Source organism: Diadema antillarum, unplaced genomic scaffold, assembly GCF_040938485.1.
Source record: "Diadema antillarum isolate AM-2024a unplaced genomic scaffold, OU_Dant_1.0 seq00001019_RagTag, whole genome shotgun sequence".
Taxonomy (NCBI): domain Eukaryota; kingdom Metazoa; phylum Echinodermata; class Echinoidea; order Diadematoida; family Diadematidae; genus Diadema; species Diadema antillarum.
The window spans coordinates 306,593-330,012 of NW_027271854.1; the positions used below are offsets into that span (position 1 = coordinate 306,593).

The 23,420-nt window shown below is 38.8% G+C and overlaps 2 protein-coding genes across 2 annotated transcripts; both read left to right on the top strand.

The window, feature by feature from the left end:
• Window positions 1-4,073: 4,073 nt before the first annotated feature.
• LOC139742773 (adenosine receptor A2b-like) lies at window positions 4,074-5,609 on the top strand. Its single transcript, XM_071653291.1, has 2 exons — window positions 4,074-4,871; window positions 5,541-5,609. Exons 1-2 carry the CDS (start codon window positions 4,074-4,076, stop codon window positions 5,607-5,609), a joined length of 867 nt encoding a protein of 288 aa, XP_071509392.1.
• An 8,149-nt stretch (window positions 5,610-13,758) lies between these two features.
• LOC139742774 (uncharacterized) lies at window positions 13,759-22,592 on the top strand. The gene is made up of 11 exons (XM_071653293.1): window positions 13,759-13,845; window positions 14,412-14,636; window positions 15,328-15,465; window positions 16,405-16,764; window positions 17,055-17,297; window positions 17,787-18,137; window positions 18,932-19,037; window positions 19,950-20,087; window positions 20,701-20,799; window positions 21,602-21,693; window positions 22,416-22,592. The coding sequence occupies exons 1-11, from the start codon at window positions 13,759-13,761 to the stop codon at window positions 22,590-22,592; spliced, it is 2,016 nt and encodes a 671-aa protein (XP_071509394.1).
• Window positions 22,593-23,420: the final 828 nt, after the last annotated feature.

Genomic DNA, 23,420 nt, shown 5'->3' on the forward strand with positions numbered 1-23,420 from the left:
CTAAATACATGCCCTAGCGACCAGTAGAGACCAGTCTTGCGGGTGGGTGCGATTGTGCTAAGCCCATGAGACGGTTGCACGACCGATCGCAGTACATCTTACAACGCTGCAGAAAAAGAAATCAGGGCTGAAAACGAACACATTCATAATGTAACCACACCTCATGTCACCTGCCTCATGTACAAATTTACAGTGAACTGACGAACACACCGCGTAACTCGCGGCGGATTGCATCTCGGGGCTAACTCGACGCATGACTCCCTTTTTAGTATGAACAGTGTAAACATGCCACAGACACACAGGTACATACATTACGAACATCACCACACACTGTGTCAACACGAATTTGCTTCCTGCCTTCGGTTATCATGCATGTTAGAGATTTAGATGACGGCTACCGTTTTCTAAACTGGAGACGATTATTATCGGAAGTGCGATAAAATCTTTCAATCAGACATGAACAGAAACCGAGACTTGTGATAAATCATGTAAATCGTGCTGAAGCTAGGATATCGAAAATTAAAGGGAAGTGAATCAGTCACCTGACTTCAAATCACATGATGGATGTCTACATTCATCATGTTCTTTTAGATACAGTCAGGGGTAAAATGTTATACCACATCAGCTACTTCGTTTGTAGACAAGATTGAAGATGCCTATCTTTCATCACTGATATGCTGCAATGGTTGAATGTCATTTAATTTCACTAAATCATCCATTACTGATAATTGGAGTCTTAAGTGATTAGTATGGATGCTAATCAGTCAGTGTTTGGTTGACTGTGATGCATCATCCATATTTGAGCTGCAATTTTCAAAGTTAATCATCACTGATTGAAAAAAAAAAGTTCAAAAGAAATGTTGTGGATTATGTAAAGGTCATGCTTAAAATGACAAATCACAGTCGCCACAGACGCATAGATAAATGCATACACACACACACACACACACACACACACACACACACACACACATACACACACATGCACGCATACATACACATAAAAATGCACAAGTACACACATTACACGCAAATGAGAGAAGAAAGGAAGAAATAGTGTTATCCTTCCAGTTTCTAGCTATATCGAGAGGAAGTACATATTTATTTCAGTGTAGAGTCTGCATGGCACGCTTATATGTTCCCGCATCAACGAAATTTAAGTTTGTGCGGCAATAACTGATAGAGACTTCAAATATACATTTATATCATTTATTATGGAATATAAAAATATACATAACTTGAAAAATACTCGCATATTACAATTGGTACGTACAAATAACGAAAAGAAAAGACACGAGGGAAAACATGGTAGGCCTTTTGTCTGAGCTTTTTTCTTTCTTTCTTTTTTTTTCTGGGGGGGGGGGTTCACTTCAACCAACTATAAGTCAAAAGATTGATTTTGCAGCCAAATCATATTCATGAGTGGTACCATGATAACAATGATTGTGGTATAGCACCGACGAAATAAAAATAAAAGATGGTGCGCACACCATACGATAAGGCTGTCATTATGAACAGTGATATGATTATTTGTGACCGTGCACCTCAAAACGAACATAAAGTCGCACACACTGATTTTGTGTGAGGACTGAAAATAAGTGAAATGGGTCAACCCAGCCGAACTTGACTTTTTCATATTTTCTAAAAGAGCAGGTCTTCTTTTATACATTATGCTAAAATCTAGTATCATAAAACAGGCGGGCAAGTGTGTTTTTTCAGCAGTTTATATCGAGAATTTTTGGTAGAATAGTGTGATTAGGTGTGTCTTTAGAATCCCTTTTTCATTTCTGAAAAACCTTGTCCACACTCTTCACTTTCAACTCTAATAACTTTTGAAAGGATAGTGCTACTGCTTTGAAAATTCACATTAATTATGGACAGAATGTGTTAATGAGGCATGCTAACTTTCAGTTTAATCTGATAATCCTTTCATTGTTGTTACTCTGGTGGTTTACTTCCTGTTTTTTGTCCCATTCATCGCACAGCCAGCACGGTTTGGTAAAGATTAAGCGCTTGAATAGACACTGTACTTCAGAGCCTCATTTCTCAGTTCACACTTTTCCTGAGTTTGTGCTTTCTTTCCAATATTTAGATAGGTTAGGAGAGTCCATTTGATTTGAGTTATATATCATTGGAAAGCTTAAAGTCTGTTCTTTCAGAATATGGTCTTAACCAAAAATTCATGTCTGGCGACTTTTTGTTTGTTTTGAGGTGCAGGGTCACATTTACAACATCCTTTAAAGGCATGATTTACCATTTGCAGATGAAACAAAAACCCAGCTTTGGTGCTTCAAAATAGTTCTAAAATGTGGGTTAGGGAAAAAACAACCAGGGTAAAAATTTGAATCAGTATTTTAATGTTAAGTATTATTAAATATACAAAATGTGAACAATATAGTTATATCAAAAATGATTTTATACTAAACCGGGAAGGTGGTCGCACCCTGACTACACCATGTACAGTTATGGTTTATTAGGGAAAATAGTGATATCTCCTTACATCTTAGGCTTTATTGCAAAAACTTTTACATGGTAGGATGTTTTATGATAAAACTGACCTATACACATACATGACATATGCATGAAATGTGATATCTCGAACATTTTTTTTTCTAAATCACTGCTCCCAAAAGTAAACTATGCCTTTGAAAACATACATTTGCCTGTATCCTCATGATGCGAGACATGCTCGTGTTAAAAATGTCAGGGGCTCTCTCTCTCTACCTAATTTGGTTTTTCTTACGAGGCTAAAGCCCTTACGGTTGCCACTGCGGAATGATATGTGCGAGAAAGCAGACGTGGTCAATTGGTGGTCTGCAGCAAACGATACAGCTTTCACATCCGACACGACCAGTCAATCATGAACCAACAACACTGCGCTGCCGATTTGATTGGAGGCGTGAAAATTTTCTTTTCCCAAAAGTCCTCCAGGAGTCGTGCTTCCGGAGAAGGAAATTATGGTTAAAAAAGCTTCTCGATCTTTTCTGGGCATTTCTACTTTTGGACGGATGGGTTGTAATTCTTTCTTCTTCTTCTTCTTCTTCTTCTTCTTCTTCTTCTTCTTCTTCTTCTTCTTCTTTCACGGCTTTTAGAATAAAGTTTCGGTTCTCAAATTGATAGCTTCCTGATTTCGATGTCTGTTTTGTTCGCACTTGCAGTGCATTCAGATCTATGTCAAGCCAAACCAGTGTCGCCATAGCAATCTTCATCAAAGCTCTCAAACCTTGGTCTTCTATGGGGCACCGTGTTTGACAAAATAATGGTTCTTAAGAATAGAAGCGTTGATGAAAGCCTTCGGTGACATGTGTGTGTGAGGTACTATGATGTGTTGAAACGCGGCTTAACGTCTCGTTAAAGGAAACCAAAGCCCAAATTTAAATGTGGATTGAGTGAAAGCAGCAATATTAGTTGAACTCATCACTGAAAGTTTGAAAAAAATGAACATTCCGTTGAAAAGTTATTTTTCGAAATGTCGATGCCATCATCGCTGGACAAGGAGACTACTACAGTTTATGACGTCATTATGGGCAACAATTTATGGAAAATGTAAAGAAAATTCTTTATATATTTTCACTTTTCTAGCATTATGAAGTCAACTTAACAAGATTTGTTTCATCTTGTTGAATTACAAACGTTGATCAGTCGACATGAAGATGAAATATCTTTACATGTCGACCTGACATTGACACCAAATCGACTTGACAAGATGAACTACATGTATTTCATTATATCGTCGAGTAGAATGGGGCCTTTAATAACGCTTCCGTACATGACGTCATCTTTGGAAACTCGGTTTTAATTAGATGATCGTGCGCAATACCATGAAACTCGAGTGAGTTTGGTCTGTAGAGGCAAAAGTCGGGGCCGTACCGCCTAGCAAAGAGCAACACTCTCCTCCCATAAATGCAGATGGCTATAATATTGCTGATTTACTATAATTTTTTTCTTCAAGTGACAGTCCTCCATGTCACAGGAGTAGGAAAGCAGAAACATTGTCAGCGATGAATGCTACGGAAGACACACTTCCTGCGGGGCATCAAGTATTGCGAATTAACCCTCTGAATGCTGTGATTATGACGAGTCTTGCTATTCCTTCATCGGTGGGCATTGTGATCGGTAACGCGGTTGTCTTAAGATCAATCTACCGCAATCCCTCCCTCCACACGCCAACGTATCTCATTCTAGCCAGTCTTGCGGTTTCCGATTTCTTGACCGGTCTGGTGGCGATTCCGCTGCAGATTTATTTCAACTTTCTTGCGCCTAATCTGCCGTGTAAGGTGTTAACCGTAGCTCTCATCTCAGTATGGCTCAACATTTTGTCCACTGCGTCCTTTCTCCACATTGTTGCGGTGACTGTTGATCGAGTGGTAGCCATTTCAAGGCCACTGCGCTACCTGGCTTTGGTCACAATGAACCGAACCCTGGGGATGATAGCGTCCTTGTGGATTGTCACAATCATCTTCTTTATCATTCGTGCCTATGTCATGGTGACTCAGAATGAACTCTTGTTTTCAGTTAGATGTCTTGGCGGAAGCTATTCGAACCCACAGTCAGCGATGGTCAACTGGACGATCCTAGGATTATTCGGCGCTCTTTGCGTAGCGTTGGTCATCTCGAATGTCCGCATCCTTCAGATCTCAGTTCGTCAATCGCGAGTCATCGCTGACCGGAGATTGGCATTTGACGACGCTGCCGTCACTCGAGAAACGCACGACGACCGTCTGAAAGCCGTGAAGACGATCTCGCTGATTGTCGGAATATTCCTCGTCTGTTGGCTTCCCGCCCTTGTCTACGTACTGGTGCAGTTGACTACCAAAATAACCCCTACAGTGCACCTTGTTATCACAGAAACTATGTTAGTCATGTACATCGTGAGTTCGGCGATAAATCCTTGTGTATACTGTTACAGAGACCGCCGCTTTCGCTCAACATTTTCTAGGTTTAGTATTCCGTTGGCCAGTCTTATTCTTCAAACTATCAATATAACATAGGTACAATAGATAGAGTGAAAAAGATTATCAACTTAATTTTTCCTGAATGTGCAACTCGGTTATTTCCTGATTGTAGTCTATACTTTTCTTTCACTAATCCATCGCAGGTGTGTGTGTGTGTTTTTTAGCCCAAGATTTCTTTCCTTCTTTTTGAAGTATAAAAATTCCCCAAGTCTTGTTTATTGAAGAATACTGCGAGTGATGTTATTCTCTCTACCTTCTGAAAGAGGTAGGACCAGAGTACTCTGACCAAACCTTTACAAGTAATTCAACTTTTGAAAGCGATTGTCCGATTTTCCTCAAGCTTGAAAACGTGTTCTATGTGTACTAATATGGGGAAAGGTGGCCAATGTTTAATTTAGTCCAGAAATAACGATTTGTGTGACATTACAGTGTATCGACTGGACGAAGATAAGGTGTGGTCATGATGCCCTTCATGGTGCAACACGTCTTTCAAAGAGTCATGGAAGAAAACATTCTAATCATTGGAGTTCGTTTTTGTCCTCTGTTATGAATATGTATTTATGTAAATTGGTGTAACGTGTTCAGCCCATCACGTGCGACAGAGGAAGGTTTGAGACTCTGCGGACTGACTATGGCGCTCAAGGGGAGGAATAATGTGCAGTTGCTGTTACTCCGAGAAAGTCTGGCACGATGGTGATCTGTTTGGTGTCACTGAGGATATGTTTAACATGTTGTTGAGTTGCCACCATCTTTTCCTCTCCTTCATTCAAGGGATGTATAATAGGCACATCAATTAGGTTACAGCTCGTTATTCCGAAGGTTCGATATTCCGAAGGCTCTTCAGTCCGAAGATTCGTTATTCCGAAGGTTCGTTATTCCGAATTTCATTTTCGGATCAACAAATCTTCGGAATAACGAACCTTCGGAATAACGCAGCAAATGTTCGGATTAACGAACCCTTTTTCATTATTGGATTAACGAACCACTAGGTATAGGGAATTTGTGTGTTTCGGATTAACGAACCTTCGGAATAGCGAACGTTCGGAATAACGAACAGCACCCCATCAATTAACACATACCCTACAAACGCAAAGTTTGTGTTCTGTCTCAAATTCTTCTTTTTTCCGTTGCAGCGCCTATTATGTGGAATAGGTTGCCAGACAGACCTAGGGCTGAAACGGACACTAAGCAATTTGTAATTTTGTTGAAAACTTACTTCATTTCTGATGTGTACGTAGGCCTATAAGACTGAAATGATGCAAAGTGTATAGAGACATTTTAAGATTATCATGCCCTTAGTAAATTATCATTACTCTTATGATTATCACCATCATCAATATTATTAGCAATTTATCACGCAAAATCAGGACATGTCTCTATGATGCTCATAGCACCTCCCGGCCCTTCCTCCCCCTCCAACTCATACACTGTCATACACAGATGTCGACTCAAACACAAGCGCGCGCGCACCAACACACACACACACACACACACAGAACTTTTCACACACAAATGGCGCACAATGGCATTAGGAATGCCGGTCAAATACAATTCTAATCATTTCTGCACGTCAATCATTGCGTTGACAATGGCGATGAGAACATGTCACTACATCAATTTATACCTAGCAGTCCACGAAGCAATTTTACTGGCAGCAAGGACGCTAGCTACGGACAATGCAAACATGGCGGAAGTGGAGGAGCAAACATGGATCCTCGGCACAGGAAATGGGGTGTAAAATTATGACTATCATACGTTGATCTGATGCTCGACCAAACGCATGTTTTCAACGAATGGTGTCGCGTAGCTAAGCAACGAATTGGTCCGAAATGCAAGAGTGGCGAAATCAGAGCTAGATTTTGCTATGTTGTCAACACGATCCCCACTCAGCTCCGAGCGATCTCTAGCGCAGTCAGCAAACGAGAAACACATCGGTCGAAACACAGTCACAGCCAGTCTGGTCTTCTTGATATTAAAAAAAAGAAATGTCTCCACTTCCCAACACAACTGACATATCCAATACAAGCATCCAAGCTGTGCAAATCGGTTTACTCAACAGAACTTTACTTATGCTGTTTTCCCTACCGGCACTTGTGTTTATCGTTGTAGGGAACGGTATGACGGTGCTTGTCGTGGGGAAGAACTCCGAGCTGCGCTCGCCTACGTATCTGTTTCTAGCCAGTCTTGCTTTCGCTGATTTCTTGACAGGATTCTTCGCCCTCCCTTCGGTGATTTATTTCAACTTTCTGACCCAGGTCTTGTCGTGTTCCGCTTTTACAGTATCCATGATTTCAATATGGTTGAACATACTGTCTTCAGTAACCCTCCTACACGTGGTCGCTGTGACAATCGATCGATATATTGCAGTTACAAGACCATTTCGATATCCGCATTTAATTACGAATAGGCGAGTATTCGGCGTCATAGTGTTCATGTGGTTTCTCTCTGGCGGTGTGTTCACCATTCGCGCAATTTTCATCGTAGCAAGAAACGAGTTGCTCTTTGCCGTACGATGTTTCGCATCGAGCTACGGTGGCGTTGAAACAATCATCTTGGAATGGACGATCATCATTCTTTCAGTATGTCTGTGCTTGGCGATAATAGTCACCAACGCGCGAATACTGCGGATATCGATCTATCAGTCTCGCGCAATCGCGAATCAGAGGTTCGCCATCGATCGAGCGAAAAGTGGGGATAAGGGCTTGAGAGCAGTGAAAACGATCTCCATTGTTGTTTTCACATTCATCTTGACTTGGGTGCCCACGATGGTTTACGTCCTGCTTCGACTGACGACGAATTTTACAACAACTATGCACGTTTGGACGACCGAAGCCATGTATGTTGCCTACATCATCAGTTCGGCTGCAAATCCTGTCATTTATTGCTTGAGAGATCGGTCTATACGTGAAGGGTGTTGCTCAATACTACGGAGCGTTCTGACATACGTCAGATGTCGAGAAAGGACCCGAGGAACCTAACACTTTTTAATGCTGTGCCACCGCTTGCATAACCGTGGTTGAGCAGATACACGAAAAAAAAAATAATCGGACATGATATCACGATGTTTAATGACGATTATGTTTTGGAATACTTAGTATCTGGCTAGCGGTACACTTAACGTTCTCATTTTCCATTTCCACCGAAATGATGATTGTCATTCGATTTGCTGTATGACTAGGGATGTATGACTAGGGATGGCTCGTAGGCTGTATGACACGTGGGCAATATGACTCGTTAGCTGTATGACTCGTGGACTGTATGACTCGTGGGCAGTATGACTCGTGGGCTGCATAATATATATGAGCTCGTGACGCGCACCTGTGAGATTACCTGAAGCACTATACGCAGGTGATCCTTCATTTCGTATGATGGAACTTTTTGAATACAATGTACTTGGTGTATATATTCAGCCAAACATGAAATGGGACATGCACATTGCAAATACTACAGTATTTTCAGAGGAGGTAACAAAAATGTAACAAAATGTTAAAAGTGGTCAAGACAATAGTGTATAACCTGTCGATGTCAAATCTCATACAAAGTCATGCTAGGTACATAACCCCAAATTAGGAATATTGTGTGCCAGTAATTAATGGTGGACTTATTTTCAAACAGGTCGGATGTTTAGAGACAATTTCAAAAAGAGTGTTAAATCGTTCTTGCCATAGATTGTGTATATTGTGAAAAAGGTCGTGCGATATGTGTACTAAAATGGGTAGAAACTGAACGAATAAAAACAACTGTGTATCGAATTTGCCAAATTTTTATCAAATAACTCACAACGTATTATAGAGACTGGTAAAAACAAAATCTTTATGGTATGTATCAACTTTTGCAGAGTTCTTAATGCAAAACTGTTGCTTTCAAAAAAAAATCTGATGCAGAAATAAGAGCCACTTTTGCGACAGGGACGTAAGTGTCGAAATGTTTAGTGTAAGATGATGCTAATTGTTAAGCGGACTCGTTTTAAATCTTAAGTATAATTGACATGTTATACATTATCATATCATTAATCTGTTGTGATGTATCCTTTTGTACCCTGAGAGCGAAAGGGCAAAATAAAACTGTAAAGGTTGCTGCGACGAAAAAAAAAAAAGCTTCCTTGATGCTCCTTAAACAGATTAACACGGCTTATATCGCGGCAATAGAATCAAAATCCATGAAATTGATTTTATATAAATACCCAAATTTACTTTTCACCGAGAGTTAATGTACAGTATAATAAGATAACCGGTCCTAACACACTAACGACCGCTTGTTTGCACTCAATTACGTTACCTGGTGAATACAAAGGCATTGTAATGGTTTGTGTGTGTGTTTGTGTGATTCAGTTTGAACTGGTCCTAGCCCTGAGAATAATGCGAAATTGGCTACCACGGATTTAACATGACATCATTTCATAAAACAAATAATGCACATCAATAGGTTGCGCGGCAGTAAAACCACCAACTCTCCGTAACTTTTAAACAATTATCAACAAACACACACACAGACAAACTAGGTTTTGCCTTGTTGTGTTTCAAAGTGTTCCAAAGTTTCCGTATAGGGTGCGTAAGTTGTGTGTATTGAGTAACGCTCTGTGTATTGTGCATTATTTGTATGATATCATTGTCTCTTCATGGGTGAACATAAAGTGAGGAGCGACTGTAGATGAATAGCGAACACGGCGTGTACATTGGTAAGATAATCTGTTTTTACAAGATGAATAAATAAAGCAAGTATTTCGTACAAGTTAGTGTAATGCTCTTCCAATTTCGTCCTTTTATGTTGACTTTACGGTGAAAATATCTCCTCCGACGAGGTGAAGGCACGTCTAAATACGAAATTTGATTGCCTTCGCTTATCGTGCACATTAATGGCAGGACCTTCTGTCAACATTGATAACACTTTAGGAGCTTTCCTAACGTAAGAAAATATCCAACATCTCTATTATTATTATTCTTATTATCATTATGACTATTATTATCATTATTATTACATCATCTTCATCATCATTTCATTTCATTTCATTTCATTTCATTTCATTTATTTTCATATTTCTCACATATACACTCAGCAAAAAAAGAAAGTAAACACTTTTTCGAGTTCAAAATTGTCATAGAAGATTTTCATTAAAATCTATATATTTTATACCATATCAAAGGTAATTTAATTGGCTATCAACGTAGTAGGTAAATATAAAAGGAAACTTTACGCATGAGTGAACACATTTGTTTTTTGTCCTCCAAAGCACAAAAGTGAACATTGCAAAAATTGACATATTGTCTTTCATTTGCGAATGCCCTTTAAGGGACAAAAATAATAACAAAGACCAGTTTAACACAATGAGAGACGCAAAGAAATAGCAAAATTAAGTTTATATTCTCTTTGTCTCTCTATAACCTCAAACAAAATAAAAATGGGAAACTTCAGGGCCGGAAAATAAGAATTTTTACTCAACTCAAACTTCAGGTGACATAGAGAGTAAGGGCACGAAGATGATTAAATGAACAGAATATCTTTATTTCATTCATTCAATTTAGTACCTTAAGAATTCATAAGACATATTCAAGAATCCAATATAATTCACAATTTTCCTAATTTGAATATTCAATTCAAAATTCTACCATTTTTGTTAAACAAGAATGTTGCATATTTTTTCATTCCATGTGAATTTGGAATTTGACAGAACATTCTTCATTTTCCTCCATTATTTTTAGCCTTTATTGATCTTGTGAGCTTTAAAGAATTTATAGAGATCATAGGTATATTTTTACAACTGAATCCATGTTCATTATTGTGTCAAATTAGTCTTTTGTTCTTCTTGTTACATGGAAGAGCATTTACGCATGAATGACAACTTGATCATTTTTGCAATTTTCACTTTTGTGCCTTGGAAGAGAAAAACAAAAGTGTTCACTCATTCGTAAAGTTTCCCTTTTTTTATTGACTTATCAAGGTGATAGCCAATCAAATTACCCTTCATGTGGTATATAACACGTTAACATTTCACCAAAAATTCTGAGTAATATAAACATAATATATGTAAAAAAAGTGTTTACTTTCTTTTTTGCTGAGTGTATCACAATAAAGTATATAAATACGAAAATTATACAAAACATAATTTAGATGAGACTTCATCGGAATGTACAAAAGTTTGATTTAGTATAAACACAAGGTCTGTATACATGCGAATTAAATTGTGGTCATGATGCGAAAAAATATGATGGGGCCTGCGTAAAAGCATTAGCTTGTACAGCCGCAGGTCCCGTGATAAATCAGATTAGGGGAAGTTTAAAATGCGGATGTTTTTTAAAACCAACTATAACTGGGGAAACCGATTAAAACAAACAAAAAAAATCCAATTAAATAAGTGTCACTAAATGAAATACAGAAAGGTCACATGTTGCAGGTCACATCATCGTCATCATTATCATTATTGTTATTATCATATTCACCATACTATATATATATATATATATATATATATATATATATATGTAAATCAATGGCAAAATTTTCGTGACAATACAACGCGCAATGTCCCAATTGCATTCATTTCTTTTCATTTATTTTTCCATATCCACATGATACAAAACGTTTTAAAGGTACCAATGACGATTTATACAGGCAGGTAAATTGACATATTTAGATCTTACAATAAAGTAAATAGATAATCATACGTACTTTAAACGAATATCAAACAATAGTAATATGTATGAATAACTGTACACATATACACACTTACACATACATGCACAATTGATCTTCGTGAAATCACTGCGAGTTGGTTTCATTATCACACAAATATCGTAACATCGTGTTGATAGTGACAGTCTTCACTGTGTGTTAACCACTATAATACCAATGACATGAATAGACGGAATGAACAGTGTTTTGTTGCATCAACTGATTCCATTAGTGAGCAACGATGAACAAATTTAGCTCCACCTACTCCAGATTATACGACCAATAGCCCATCGCTATACTTTGTACGTCATTTGCGCATGCGTTCTAGACTTTTCTCACTCAACCTCTTTGAGTGCCTTCCTCTCAACTTTAGTGTGTGTGCCAACCATCGCTGAAGCTTCATTAATCTGGATATTTCCAATTGGAAATAATGACTGACAAAACGTGGTGAAACGTAGTAAAGAGCAGTTATCTTGCATAAAACGTCGTTCACGTTCAGTGTAAGTATATCATTATTGTCGTCCTTCCATGTTCATGAATTACGGTAATGAAATTTTGATGACTTTTACTTTTCTGTGCTGTTGCATGATAAAACAAGGCCTTGGTTTGGAAATCTGGCAAGCTTTCCACAAATAAGTACATTTTATATTTAAGCATGAAATATGACGCGCATCCAATTTCAAATTGTTCCTTTGTTTGGTAATATAGATAGAGCTTAAATTTGTTGTAATCATTGAAACGAGATCTTGCGTTTGATGAATACTGCTATCTCTACTGGAATACAGTTGAGTTAAAATGTAGGTTTATTTGAATTGCTCAAAGGTTCTGTCTCACGAGATTTATCATCAACGACTACGTTCTTGCTTATTTCAAATTCAGACCAGCAATCGCCATGATTACGTCTCGTATTAACAGCCATTTCTTTCTTTTTGATCAAAAGCGTTTGTTACACTCGAATTTTAGGAACATTTCTTCTCTTCTCCTTCTCTTTCTCCTCCTCCTCCTCTTCCTTGTTCTTCTTCTTCTTCTGCTTTTGCAAGGTCTTGTTAAACAACGATATACTATTCGTTTCATTTCATATCATGTACGCTTCTTATCTACACGATAATCCTTTTTTTTTCACAGAGGAATAGTTAAACTCTGTATTCTTTGTATCTGTGATCTCAATTTCTTTCAATTTCATTTTAACTCAGGTCATTTTGACATCGGTTTTCTGAACAAAGGTAATTTTAATTTGATATTATAGTTTGATATTTTCTATTGAAGACAACAATTTTATATTGGTATAGCTGGAGAAGGTACAGTATGAGAAAAGCTGGTTAAAAGCAAAACTACACGTTTATTGCAATTCTATACACTGCAAAGCAACAAGAGATTGAAATTGGAAGTCAAATATAAGTCTTCCTTGAACCAAACAACTAATCCATTTCACTCGTTACCATAGCAACGGAGAACTGATCCTCCTATACGACAGGGAAGTTGTAGGGTTTCACTGCAATTAACTACAAAGCGTTCACTGGAATAAACAGTCAGCGTGACAGTGATGAAGGTATAATCAAGCACCAAGCTTACATGCAGCCTTCATGTGTCTGCGGGGAAGCCAAACATCTAGCTAGTTCGACAAACCTACAAACATACAGAATTCTGTCAAACGGCTAGTGCAGATGTTGGAATATTCACAAATCTGTTGTTTAGTATTTACATGTTTATTGTTTATCTCCTCTTGATATGTGTTGGGCGTTTTATCGCCCTAATTTCCGGGTACATAAAACCACGTATGGGACAAAATAAACGGTGATTTTATACTCTCTATGATATACTTTATCAGCTTGAAGGGTGCCGTGGATGGGTCCAATACTAAAACAGAACGTCCAACAGAGACTTCCTTTTCATCATCATCATCTTCTTCTTCTTTTTCTTTTTCTCTTCTTCTTTTTTGGATTTGCTTTGGCAGCTCTTGTCATTTTATGCAAGTACGTGAAGAGTGGAAGTGAATTTGAATTGAACTAAATTGAATTGGATTGGATTTGTTGATCTTCTTAACCCTTCGTTAGTCTCACTTTGTGTCTACAAGCAATAATCGCATTATTACCTTCTTTTAGTTTTCGTTTCCATCCAGCCAGATCAAGCCACCATGGACAATATGATAGCAGGAGATGGCCGCCGAACCGGCGGGGAGCGGGTGGCCAGCATCGCCTCAAGTCTTGGTTCCATGAGTCAGGTAGGGCATCTCTCTCCAACCCCAACCCCCCCCCCCCCCACATCCAACACCTCTTCTCGAAAAGAAGATGATGACAAAAACTGCAATTCTAATAATCAATGACAACGATGATTCCTGTGATGATGAGAAAGAGAAAGACGGAGTGAAGGAAAGAAGATTGATGAAAGTGGGGCGTAGAAAAATAATTATAATCAGTTCAATAAAAGTAAAGATGATGAGGAGAATAATGATAATGATAGAGAACGTAATTTACTAAATACGCCAGCCACCCTAAGAACAATGATTATACCATAATGATGATTATTATTACAATACACTAATATTAATGATGATTAGTTGTAAATAATGAATAAACATAATTACTCCTACCATTGCCACTGTCATGTCAAAGACTAAATCGAAGTACAACCACTGTCACTTATCTGAGCTAGATATGTTCACCCAGGTAAATTATCGTTACAGATTATTGAATTCATATTGTTATCATTCTCGCTGTTATGATTTTCATTTAAAAAAGAGAATCACATCCTTTTTACGGTGTTTCATAAACGCGTGACGTTTCACAGGTCGAAACGTCTGTGCGTGAGGCTATCCAAGACTCGAACAAGATGCTCTGCTCGGCCACGCCCCTCACGCCCAATGGCAAGCGACGTCAGATGATCAAGATGCTGACACTGACCCTGATGCCGATCATTGTCCTCACCGCCCTCGCCATTTCCGACCTCATCGCCACGCTGAAGAAGAGCGTGGACGCCAGCGAGATTAGACGAAACGTCCGATTCAGTCGCCAGGTTTGCCGCGTTATATTTTCGATAAAATGTATATTATATTGATATAGCTTGCCCGTCTAACTTTAAGAAATTTAAACACGGAGTGAGATCGAAATTGTTTAGGGAATGGTCATGTATTAGGAGCACAGGATGACGTGTCATTCGAATTCTCGAACGTAGTGGTGCTCAATAAGTGCTCCCAAACATACCATTTAATAATGCCAATCACAAACGCACCAAACGTTGTAAAATAGTATATTCATTTCTTTCAATTCAATTTCAATTCAATGTTTTATTTCATTTTTCGACAAAAAAGATATGAACATCACTTTTTGATAACAGAAATTAAGGTGCGTAAAGTATAACATGAAAGAATGTATACAATATACATATTGTATATACAATATACAATTCCTTGGTATCCTTGGGGTGCATCCCAACCACGCGACGACTTTGTGGCACACACGCTGAAAATGTACTTGTAATCACACCTGATGGTACATGATCCCAGTGGTATTTTGGGCTGATGATCCTGGGAGGGTTAATGTCAACCCTCTTCCGGGTGCGGGAACTCCTTTATGTACCCGAGTAGAGAGGAGGTGCCGTAGCAAAGCTCAAACCCCGAAACTCCTCATTTAAAGCGCATAGAAGTAGACGATACATCACTATAAATCCACAATCCATCTACCTCTCCGTCTCTCCCTTTTTATAGGTTGGAACGCTGGTCCACAGTCTTCAGATGGAACGGGATATGACTGCTTTGTACATCAGCTCTCTGATGCAGCAGAGCGCGGCGACTGGTCCAGAACGAAAGATTTTTCTCATCAATACTTACCCGCTGACGGACGAGGTAACTGGGGTACCCAATGCTTTTGTTTTCTCGCATTTCTCCTCCTTATTTTCTTAATCTTCATTTCTTTTTCACCCCCTCCTCCTCTTTCTTCTTCTGGTCCTCCTTTTCTCCTTGCCTCTGAATGTAATCTTAAATCAACATATAACGTTTACTCAGATACGAAAATGTAACAACTATTAAGTCTGTTAGACGACGAATGGAATACTCACAGACTTTTCTGCCATCACCGAAACTTTCACCAAAACGTGTTTTACAGAATTGTTGCCAGAGTTACCTTTCACCTGTCAGTATTTCCCCCCTTTCGGATACCCGCGGCATGCGAAGAGTCAAATACTAATACAGTGCACTCCCGTTATAACGAACACGGTTATAACGAAATTTCGTTATAACGAAGTAAATCTTCTGGTCCCAAAATAATCACCATAAAAGTCTATGGTAAAAGATTCGCTTATAACGAACACGGTTATAGCGAAATTTCCGTTATAACGAAGTCTTTTCCGAGCGCCATAGACAAAGAAAAACAAAAGAAATGTGCTCCGTTATAACGAAATGCGAATTGCTTTCGAAAATTCGTAGCGGAACAAGGATTTATAGCTTCTCTGCATGGGTGAACGCTTCACACCACTGTGTGTTCGCTCTTTGTGTCACGCACAGTTTCTGAGGGGAACTTGCATTTATTATTGTGATACAGATATCCCATCACATTTCACATAGCTTTCCAGTGTATGATGAGTATTCAGCAAACAGAATATGATATATATATATATATATATATACGTGGTTTTCTTGTTTTCGTTATATATTGTATTTGTTCGGTTATAACGAAATTTCGTTATAACGAAAGAAAACTGCCGGTCCCGAGCATTTCGTTATAACGGGAGTGCACTGTAACCTCTTAAAGGTCAAACGTTTATAAACATTCTAACTGTACAACAGGTGTTGGAGAGTCTGAACGACTGGCCCGTGAAGGGGACCATGGCCTACCAACAGTTCCAGAACAAGGAAGCCCTCATGGCCTACCTCTTCGAGTACCGCCTCACCCTCGACATCCACAACACCACCATCTACGAGGTCATTCACTTCTACACGGACGCCATCCAGCTCTTCATCGACTGGCTCTACGAGAGCGTGGGCAAGTCCGGCGGCCTTGGACTGTGGGAGACACTGGTAGCCTACCAGCTGCTCATTGTCGGCATGGAGCAGACTGGTATCGAGCGGACGCTAGGGGCGGTGTTTTACACCCAGGGCGGTTTCTTTCGGCTCACTGACTACCGCTGGTACATGGAAAAGATGCAGGTTCGACACTGTTCGACATTCACATCTCAAATATTTGGGGTTGCTGTTTACTACAGATCTCAGCATTCGAGTAATTACAGTGCTGTTTGTATCAAAACTCTCGTGTCTACAATAATTTTGTTAAAAGAGCAGGAGTCACTTCAACTTTTTCCTGTCCAAGATAGTTCCGATACATTTTCCCACGTTTTCTAAAAATTGTTTTCTGAAAAACATTTTCAATTGAATGTTTGAAATAAAGGAAATATAAATAGTAAAAAGTATCTTTCTTTTATCTGCATATTTCACTCTAGGTGGGTCAAAGTAACATCTGGGCCTCGCAGAAGTACTCCAAGTTGGTGCGCATGATCCTGGACGACTCGATCGCCAACTCGCTCCACGACGACCACTTCCAGAACACGATCACGGAGATGCGCTCCATCATCTCGTACAACAACGCCACCCGCGAGCCATCGTGGCAGGAAGGCCAGTGGTGGTTCGACAACATGACCATCTACATCGACATCCTCCGCGACATCCAGCGACAGATGGCAGAGGTCCGTTTCTCGCAATTGCATGCCTAGATTTTTGTTGCAATAATAAATCACATTTCTGAATTCCTGCGTTCTACCTTGTCCGTGAAGCTGGCAATTGCAGTCATGACAAAATAACTATGCATAATTTTATTGATTCTCGATTTGTATGTATTAATGAGTACATAGACTAAAGTTTTTGTATTACATTAGTCACCGAAAATGTGTTCCAATGTGTGATAGACCATGATACTGCAGTGTCTTCTTGATACGTTCTAGGCAATGAAAGCTATGAGGATTGTTAAATATCATGCTGCTTTTATCATGGAATACGTTTTTAAACAGGGATAAAACAAACACAGGATGACTCTTTTGAATTGGACTAACCATCTTTAAAACTGTATCACTGAGCGCTGCTGTGTTTCTCATCTGTTGCATGGATAGCACGGGTAAGATTAAACAAGAGATTGCAGGAGGAACAACCATTCTGTTCTTCGAATCTCCTTTCCACAGGTTATCTTGACGGATCTCAACGCTGCCGTGAGGACCAACAACGCCGACCTTGCGGTCAGCATCAGTATCATGGTCCTGGTCGTTCTCTTCAGCGTCATCATAATCAAGGCGGTGGAGTCCCTCACCTACAACATGCAGAACTACGTGCTTACTCTGGCCGACCAGACGAAGGCGCTGCACAAGGAGCGCAAGCGCACGGACACTCTCCTCTACCAGATGCTGCCCGTGTCGGTGGCCGAGAATCTCAAGCGGAACCAGATCGTGCACGCCGAAAACTTCTCGTCTGCTACGATCCTGTTCTCGGATATCGTCGGATTCACTCGGATCTGTTCGGAGAGTTCTCCTTTGCAAGTAAGTGTATCGATTCGAGACAGCTGTAACCATTGCATAACAGTATTGGTATTAGGTATGAGTGGACATTCAAAATTAAGCAAGACTTGGTTTTTCATACATAAGTAGTGGTGAACATGGCTTAAGAGAAACTAACTTCACATGCCTATCTAACCATAAAGTCCTAAAGGAATTTTGCTGTAGAAATCATCATCTGCTCATTACTGATTAATTAGCACCACTTGATTTCACTGCACAGTATATGATTAGCTTATAGTCATATAAGATGTCGCTGGTTGAATAATTAATCAATGTGCCAATTTGAGAGAGAAATTGGACTTTAATCTTCTACGATATGTTGCCAATCTTAAAATCAGTTATTACGTTTAAAATGTTGAAAATTCTTCAACCAAGTCAAACAATAAAGCATAAGCAAGATTTCCGATGAGTTAGTATATTTTACTCTATTTTCAGAAAAAAAAAAGTTGTGAAGAAATCACACACCATCATAGAAATGTTGTACATCTTGGACTAGATGGGTTAACGTACAGAGTTCACGCATTCGATTACCTACTGTTTATTATACTTGTACCTTCATGATATCTTTGTTTTGTCAATTACCATGATGCACCTGTTTATTGTTGTCCGTAATCGTTGGATGTGACATCACAATGCCGATATTGTCTGACAAATCGTCCTAATTTTGTTTAGAAGTGAGAATATACAGTCATTACTTTGGAACCCGCTTCGGCAAAATAAAAGTGTGTTTCAGCGTTCACCGATAATTCTTCGCTCCCTATTTCGTCCCACGCTAGGTGGTGGAGATGCTAAACAACGTGTACACAAACTTTGACAGCAGAATCGACACTTACAATGTGTACAAAGTCGAGACCATCGGTGATGCCTACATGGTTGTTTCTGGTAAGAACAACTCCAACTTCTCACAGACTTTAACTAAAACCTTTCGAGGATAGTTTCTTAGCATGAAAACCTGGTATGTGTTTCTAACAGAAGGGATTTTATTTAGTCATCACCCTTGACAAAGATGGTTCCCGACCTATTCACTGAAAGCGTTCGTAGCAAGAGTCCTGGATAAAAGAATTAGATTGACTGTCATTTCTAGCTTCAGTGACATTATTTTAATCACTATATCAGTGTAGATTCAGAATCACATTCAATTGAAAATCCATTTTCCAAATCAGTTTTAATTTCTACAGCCAAGTTTCAATTCGTACAAATTTGCATACACACTATAGCAACCAAGATGACTTTGTGATTTGATTTCGACTGATACTTTCTCTTCATATTGATTTGATTTGATTTGATTTATTGGTTTTTGTATCATCATTGTACATATACACATTCATGTACAAATATAAATATGATAATATATATAAGTATTTTCTTGTTCATTGCCTGTGTACAATGTACATATTCAGAATGCCTCATCTATTGCATCATTTAAGATTCTACTCAAAACTCATCTGTTTAATCAGTTGTATTCTGGAGGAGCACAAAGTCACTTATTGTATCACAGTATCAGATCACTTCCTGTCGTTACTGTTATTTTGGGTTTGTATTGTCCTTATGTTGTTGTGTTTTCTAGTTTTCTTGTACGAATAGCACCAGTGCGCTTAGAAACAGCCGTAAAAAAGCGCCATATATAAATGAAATTATCATTATTATTATTAGTAGTAGTAGTATCGTAGCATCATTATATGATCACTTTGATAGCTTATTTTGTTGTTCTTTCCATGGATATTTTCAAATTTTTTTCTCTTTTTTCCCCCAATTTCCTGTTTCAAATTTCCATTGTCCAATTTCAATCCCAAGGTGTGCCCCAGCGAAATGGTAACAAACACGCCAGCGAGATCGCCCTGATGGCCCTCGACCTGCTGAACTGTATCAAAGGTCTTGTGATTCCTCATCGACCGAGGACAAAGATGACCCTTCGTATCGGCATCCACACAGGTATCACTGACCACTTCAACTAGGACCCCGACTATTAAACCAGTCGTCAAAACTTTCAGACTGAGTTTGGTGTACAGGAAATGTCACATGAGAAACTTTCATGAAACTGCTATATTAAAGTGATATTGGTGATACAGAGTAATTGTGATAATAATGATAATAATGACAGTAATGATAATGATGATGATGAAATTAAACATGATATTTGCAATTGTAAGGACAATGAATGTTAGTTATGATAGTTGTATTATGATGATGGTAATAATCATGATTATGGTAAAAATCTAATGACGATAACTATGTCGGGGAGCTTTCTTCAAAAGCGATTAATCATGTCACTGAGTTTTTGCTAAATTTCTTGACATTTTGTCTAAATGTATGGAAGAGGTCCAATACACCTTTTGAGGCAACCAATGTCCCCTTAAAAATGCAATTGCACTTGGACTTTAAAATTTGGTGATCTTCGGACAAATATCTAGGAAATCTTATAAAAATCTACAGCTTTTTATGAGTATTTTTTTTAAATGAGCAGGATTTCTTTCACAGCCCGTGCACTATTCCTTAATAATGATTTCCTCCCCTCCCTCCCATCTCCTCCGCTCTGACTCACCAGGCGCTGTAGTGGCGGGAATTGTCGGCTCTAAAATGCCACGCTATTGCCTTTTTGGAGAAACAGTGAACATTGCTTCCAAGATGGAGTCCAACGGACTACGTGAGTATGTGGTCCTTGAACCCTTTATCAAAATCCTCTCTTTTAACTGATAGCAAATTACTTCTGTAATTTATGTTAAACAATAATCAGCAAAGATATTTTTGATTGAGGATACGAAATTGAAACATCAACTGGGGTAATGCAGTTTAATACCGGCGAAAACCTGCAGTTTATTGTTTTGTTTGTCTTTGTGGGAGAGCCAGTTTGAGGCTCTCTCCTGTAATAGCCATCAGACAATAAAAGTACAGTAATTATCATCAGAAAAAAAAAGAGATGGTTTTTTTCATATTTCCAAGACGCCGCGAAGGACTTCTTATTTTTCCGAAATAACCTTCAAACCCAAAGGTTATGACTTTTTTTTTTCATTTTAAGAAAATTAGTTTTGGTCTGCTGCATTGCATGGAATAACAAAAGAAAAATATGAAGAGAACACATTCGACGTATATATTCCTTGGTTGTCATATTCGCATTACCCATCACCACTAGCGTATCCAAATATTGTTTCCGTGAGTCACATCTACGCACACATTGAAATTATCAACAATTGTTCATTAATTTAGCATAGACAGAATGAGAAAATTGGTTTATCAAGTGTGCATGCTTTATCACTGTTCTATCATCTGGTGTTTATAGAAATGATTTACAAGCACTTAAAAACGCTATGCCATGAGAGGACATAACTAATATACTATACTATGACCTGGCCGTGCTTTTTCCAATCGCTGTCTGATGTGTGACAAAACATGTCCTAATATGATACAATAATGCTTCCCTGCGATTTACCGTCAATCCTATTTTACAGCGAACCGAATCCAGATTAGTGATAACTGCCACCGTGTGCTAAATATTACCGGAGGATATACCATGGTTCGACGAGAGGAAGTCCTGCTTACGGTAAGACTCCTCGAAATCATACATCCCCTTTCAGACCGGGGAGTTTCAACGGTTTTACATCTGTGCACCTACGAAAATTCTTTGGTATTGAATGTCTACCTCCGTCGATCTTCCCATGAAACACCTGTGAATACATGTATTCGAGCAAATGTTAAGCCCTCATTACCCAATGGCATACTGTGAAGTAACGATGTATTCCTAGAGAAATGCGTCTTCAGCATGTTCTGACTTCACTACTGCATGGCTCTGAAAAGAGAGTGTATTTCCTTGTCTTGAAAGTGAAAGGATGAGGACAGACGCTTGAAATATTCTTTATGGGCGTTGAAGGAACGAAGTTGATATCAGTTTGTCTCGATACTTGCACAAATCATATGCTATTGAAATAATCATAACGTTCCTAGTGACACAGAAGTGTTGAACAGGCCGACCTGAAAGAGTACGGTTAAAGACATATTCTTCTCGGCTCTTTCATTCCAGTGAGGACTTTCCAAAGTTGGTCCTTCAAATATTTCGTGGCATTTTGTTCTTAATGTAAAAGCCCAGTTACTTATTTTCGTGAAGAGTCCAAATTGAAAACTGTTACTATTCTTATATGCAAATAACTGAACACGTCAGTTAACCATGTTGCCTTGATCTTGTCATCTTTCTCGATTACTGTCACACACTCCATTCTCCTCTCCTTCTATCACTATTTCTGTACTTTTCTTGTCTTCGACCGGCAGGACAAGGGTCCCATGACTACCTACTGGCTGACGGGCCGCACTACCGAGGAACCAACGCGGGAATCTACCTCGTCCACCCCGCTACAGGACCAGCAGGAGAGCGAATGCGATCTTACCCTCAACGTGCCGGAGCTCACGCCACCAGCCGAGAATAACGGCAGAATCGTCGAATTTTAAACTTGTCAAGAGACTACGCCCCGTACAGACAACTATATTCTTCTTCTTCTTCTTCTTCTTCCTTTCCTTTTTCTTCTTCGTCTTTTTCTTCTTCTTTTTATTTACTTAGCCTAAAATCACCCTCACGATTACAGCTATTAAGGGGGAGGGGTGCATGCTTGATTTCCTAGGTGTTCGCCTATTTATCAATTTCGACACATTTTGTGACTTCGTTCATTTCGTTCTTCTTTTTTCAGTTGTCATTATATCAATATCACATATTCTCACCCTCACACTCATTCTTTATTACATATGGTGTGTGGCATAACTTGCATAAAGGTGTTGTATTCTCTAAAAATAAAGTCCTCGCAATCTTACGCGTGAGAATGCAAAATTGACCCGACATTTTGCCGACTATTGTCTTCTTACTAGGTTAGGTTAACAATAATGTCTGTACATGAACTAGTATCAGCAAGGATAAACATCATCTCAAAATTCAAGATGTGCATTGAGTGTTCGGTGCGGCTAGAGTTCATTGAACCTTGACACCAAGTTAGCGTAAATGTGCTGTAAGCTGTAAACTTGTACATAATAATATATCTCTCTTGATCAAATCAATCATCGAATCTAAGTTGGATTGTGTTCACCATTCATTCACTCAATATGCGTTGAAAGTGGGTGTATGCACAGTTGACTCTGGTGTTATGTTGTATTTTCTTCGCTCACTTTAATCACGTGTTGTGCCTTATGATTTTGAGTTAAACATAAAATCGTCTTGTCTTAGGGAATATATAAATTTACATGCAATCATTGCATACATTGTCTCTGATATAGCATTTGCACATCGGA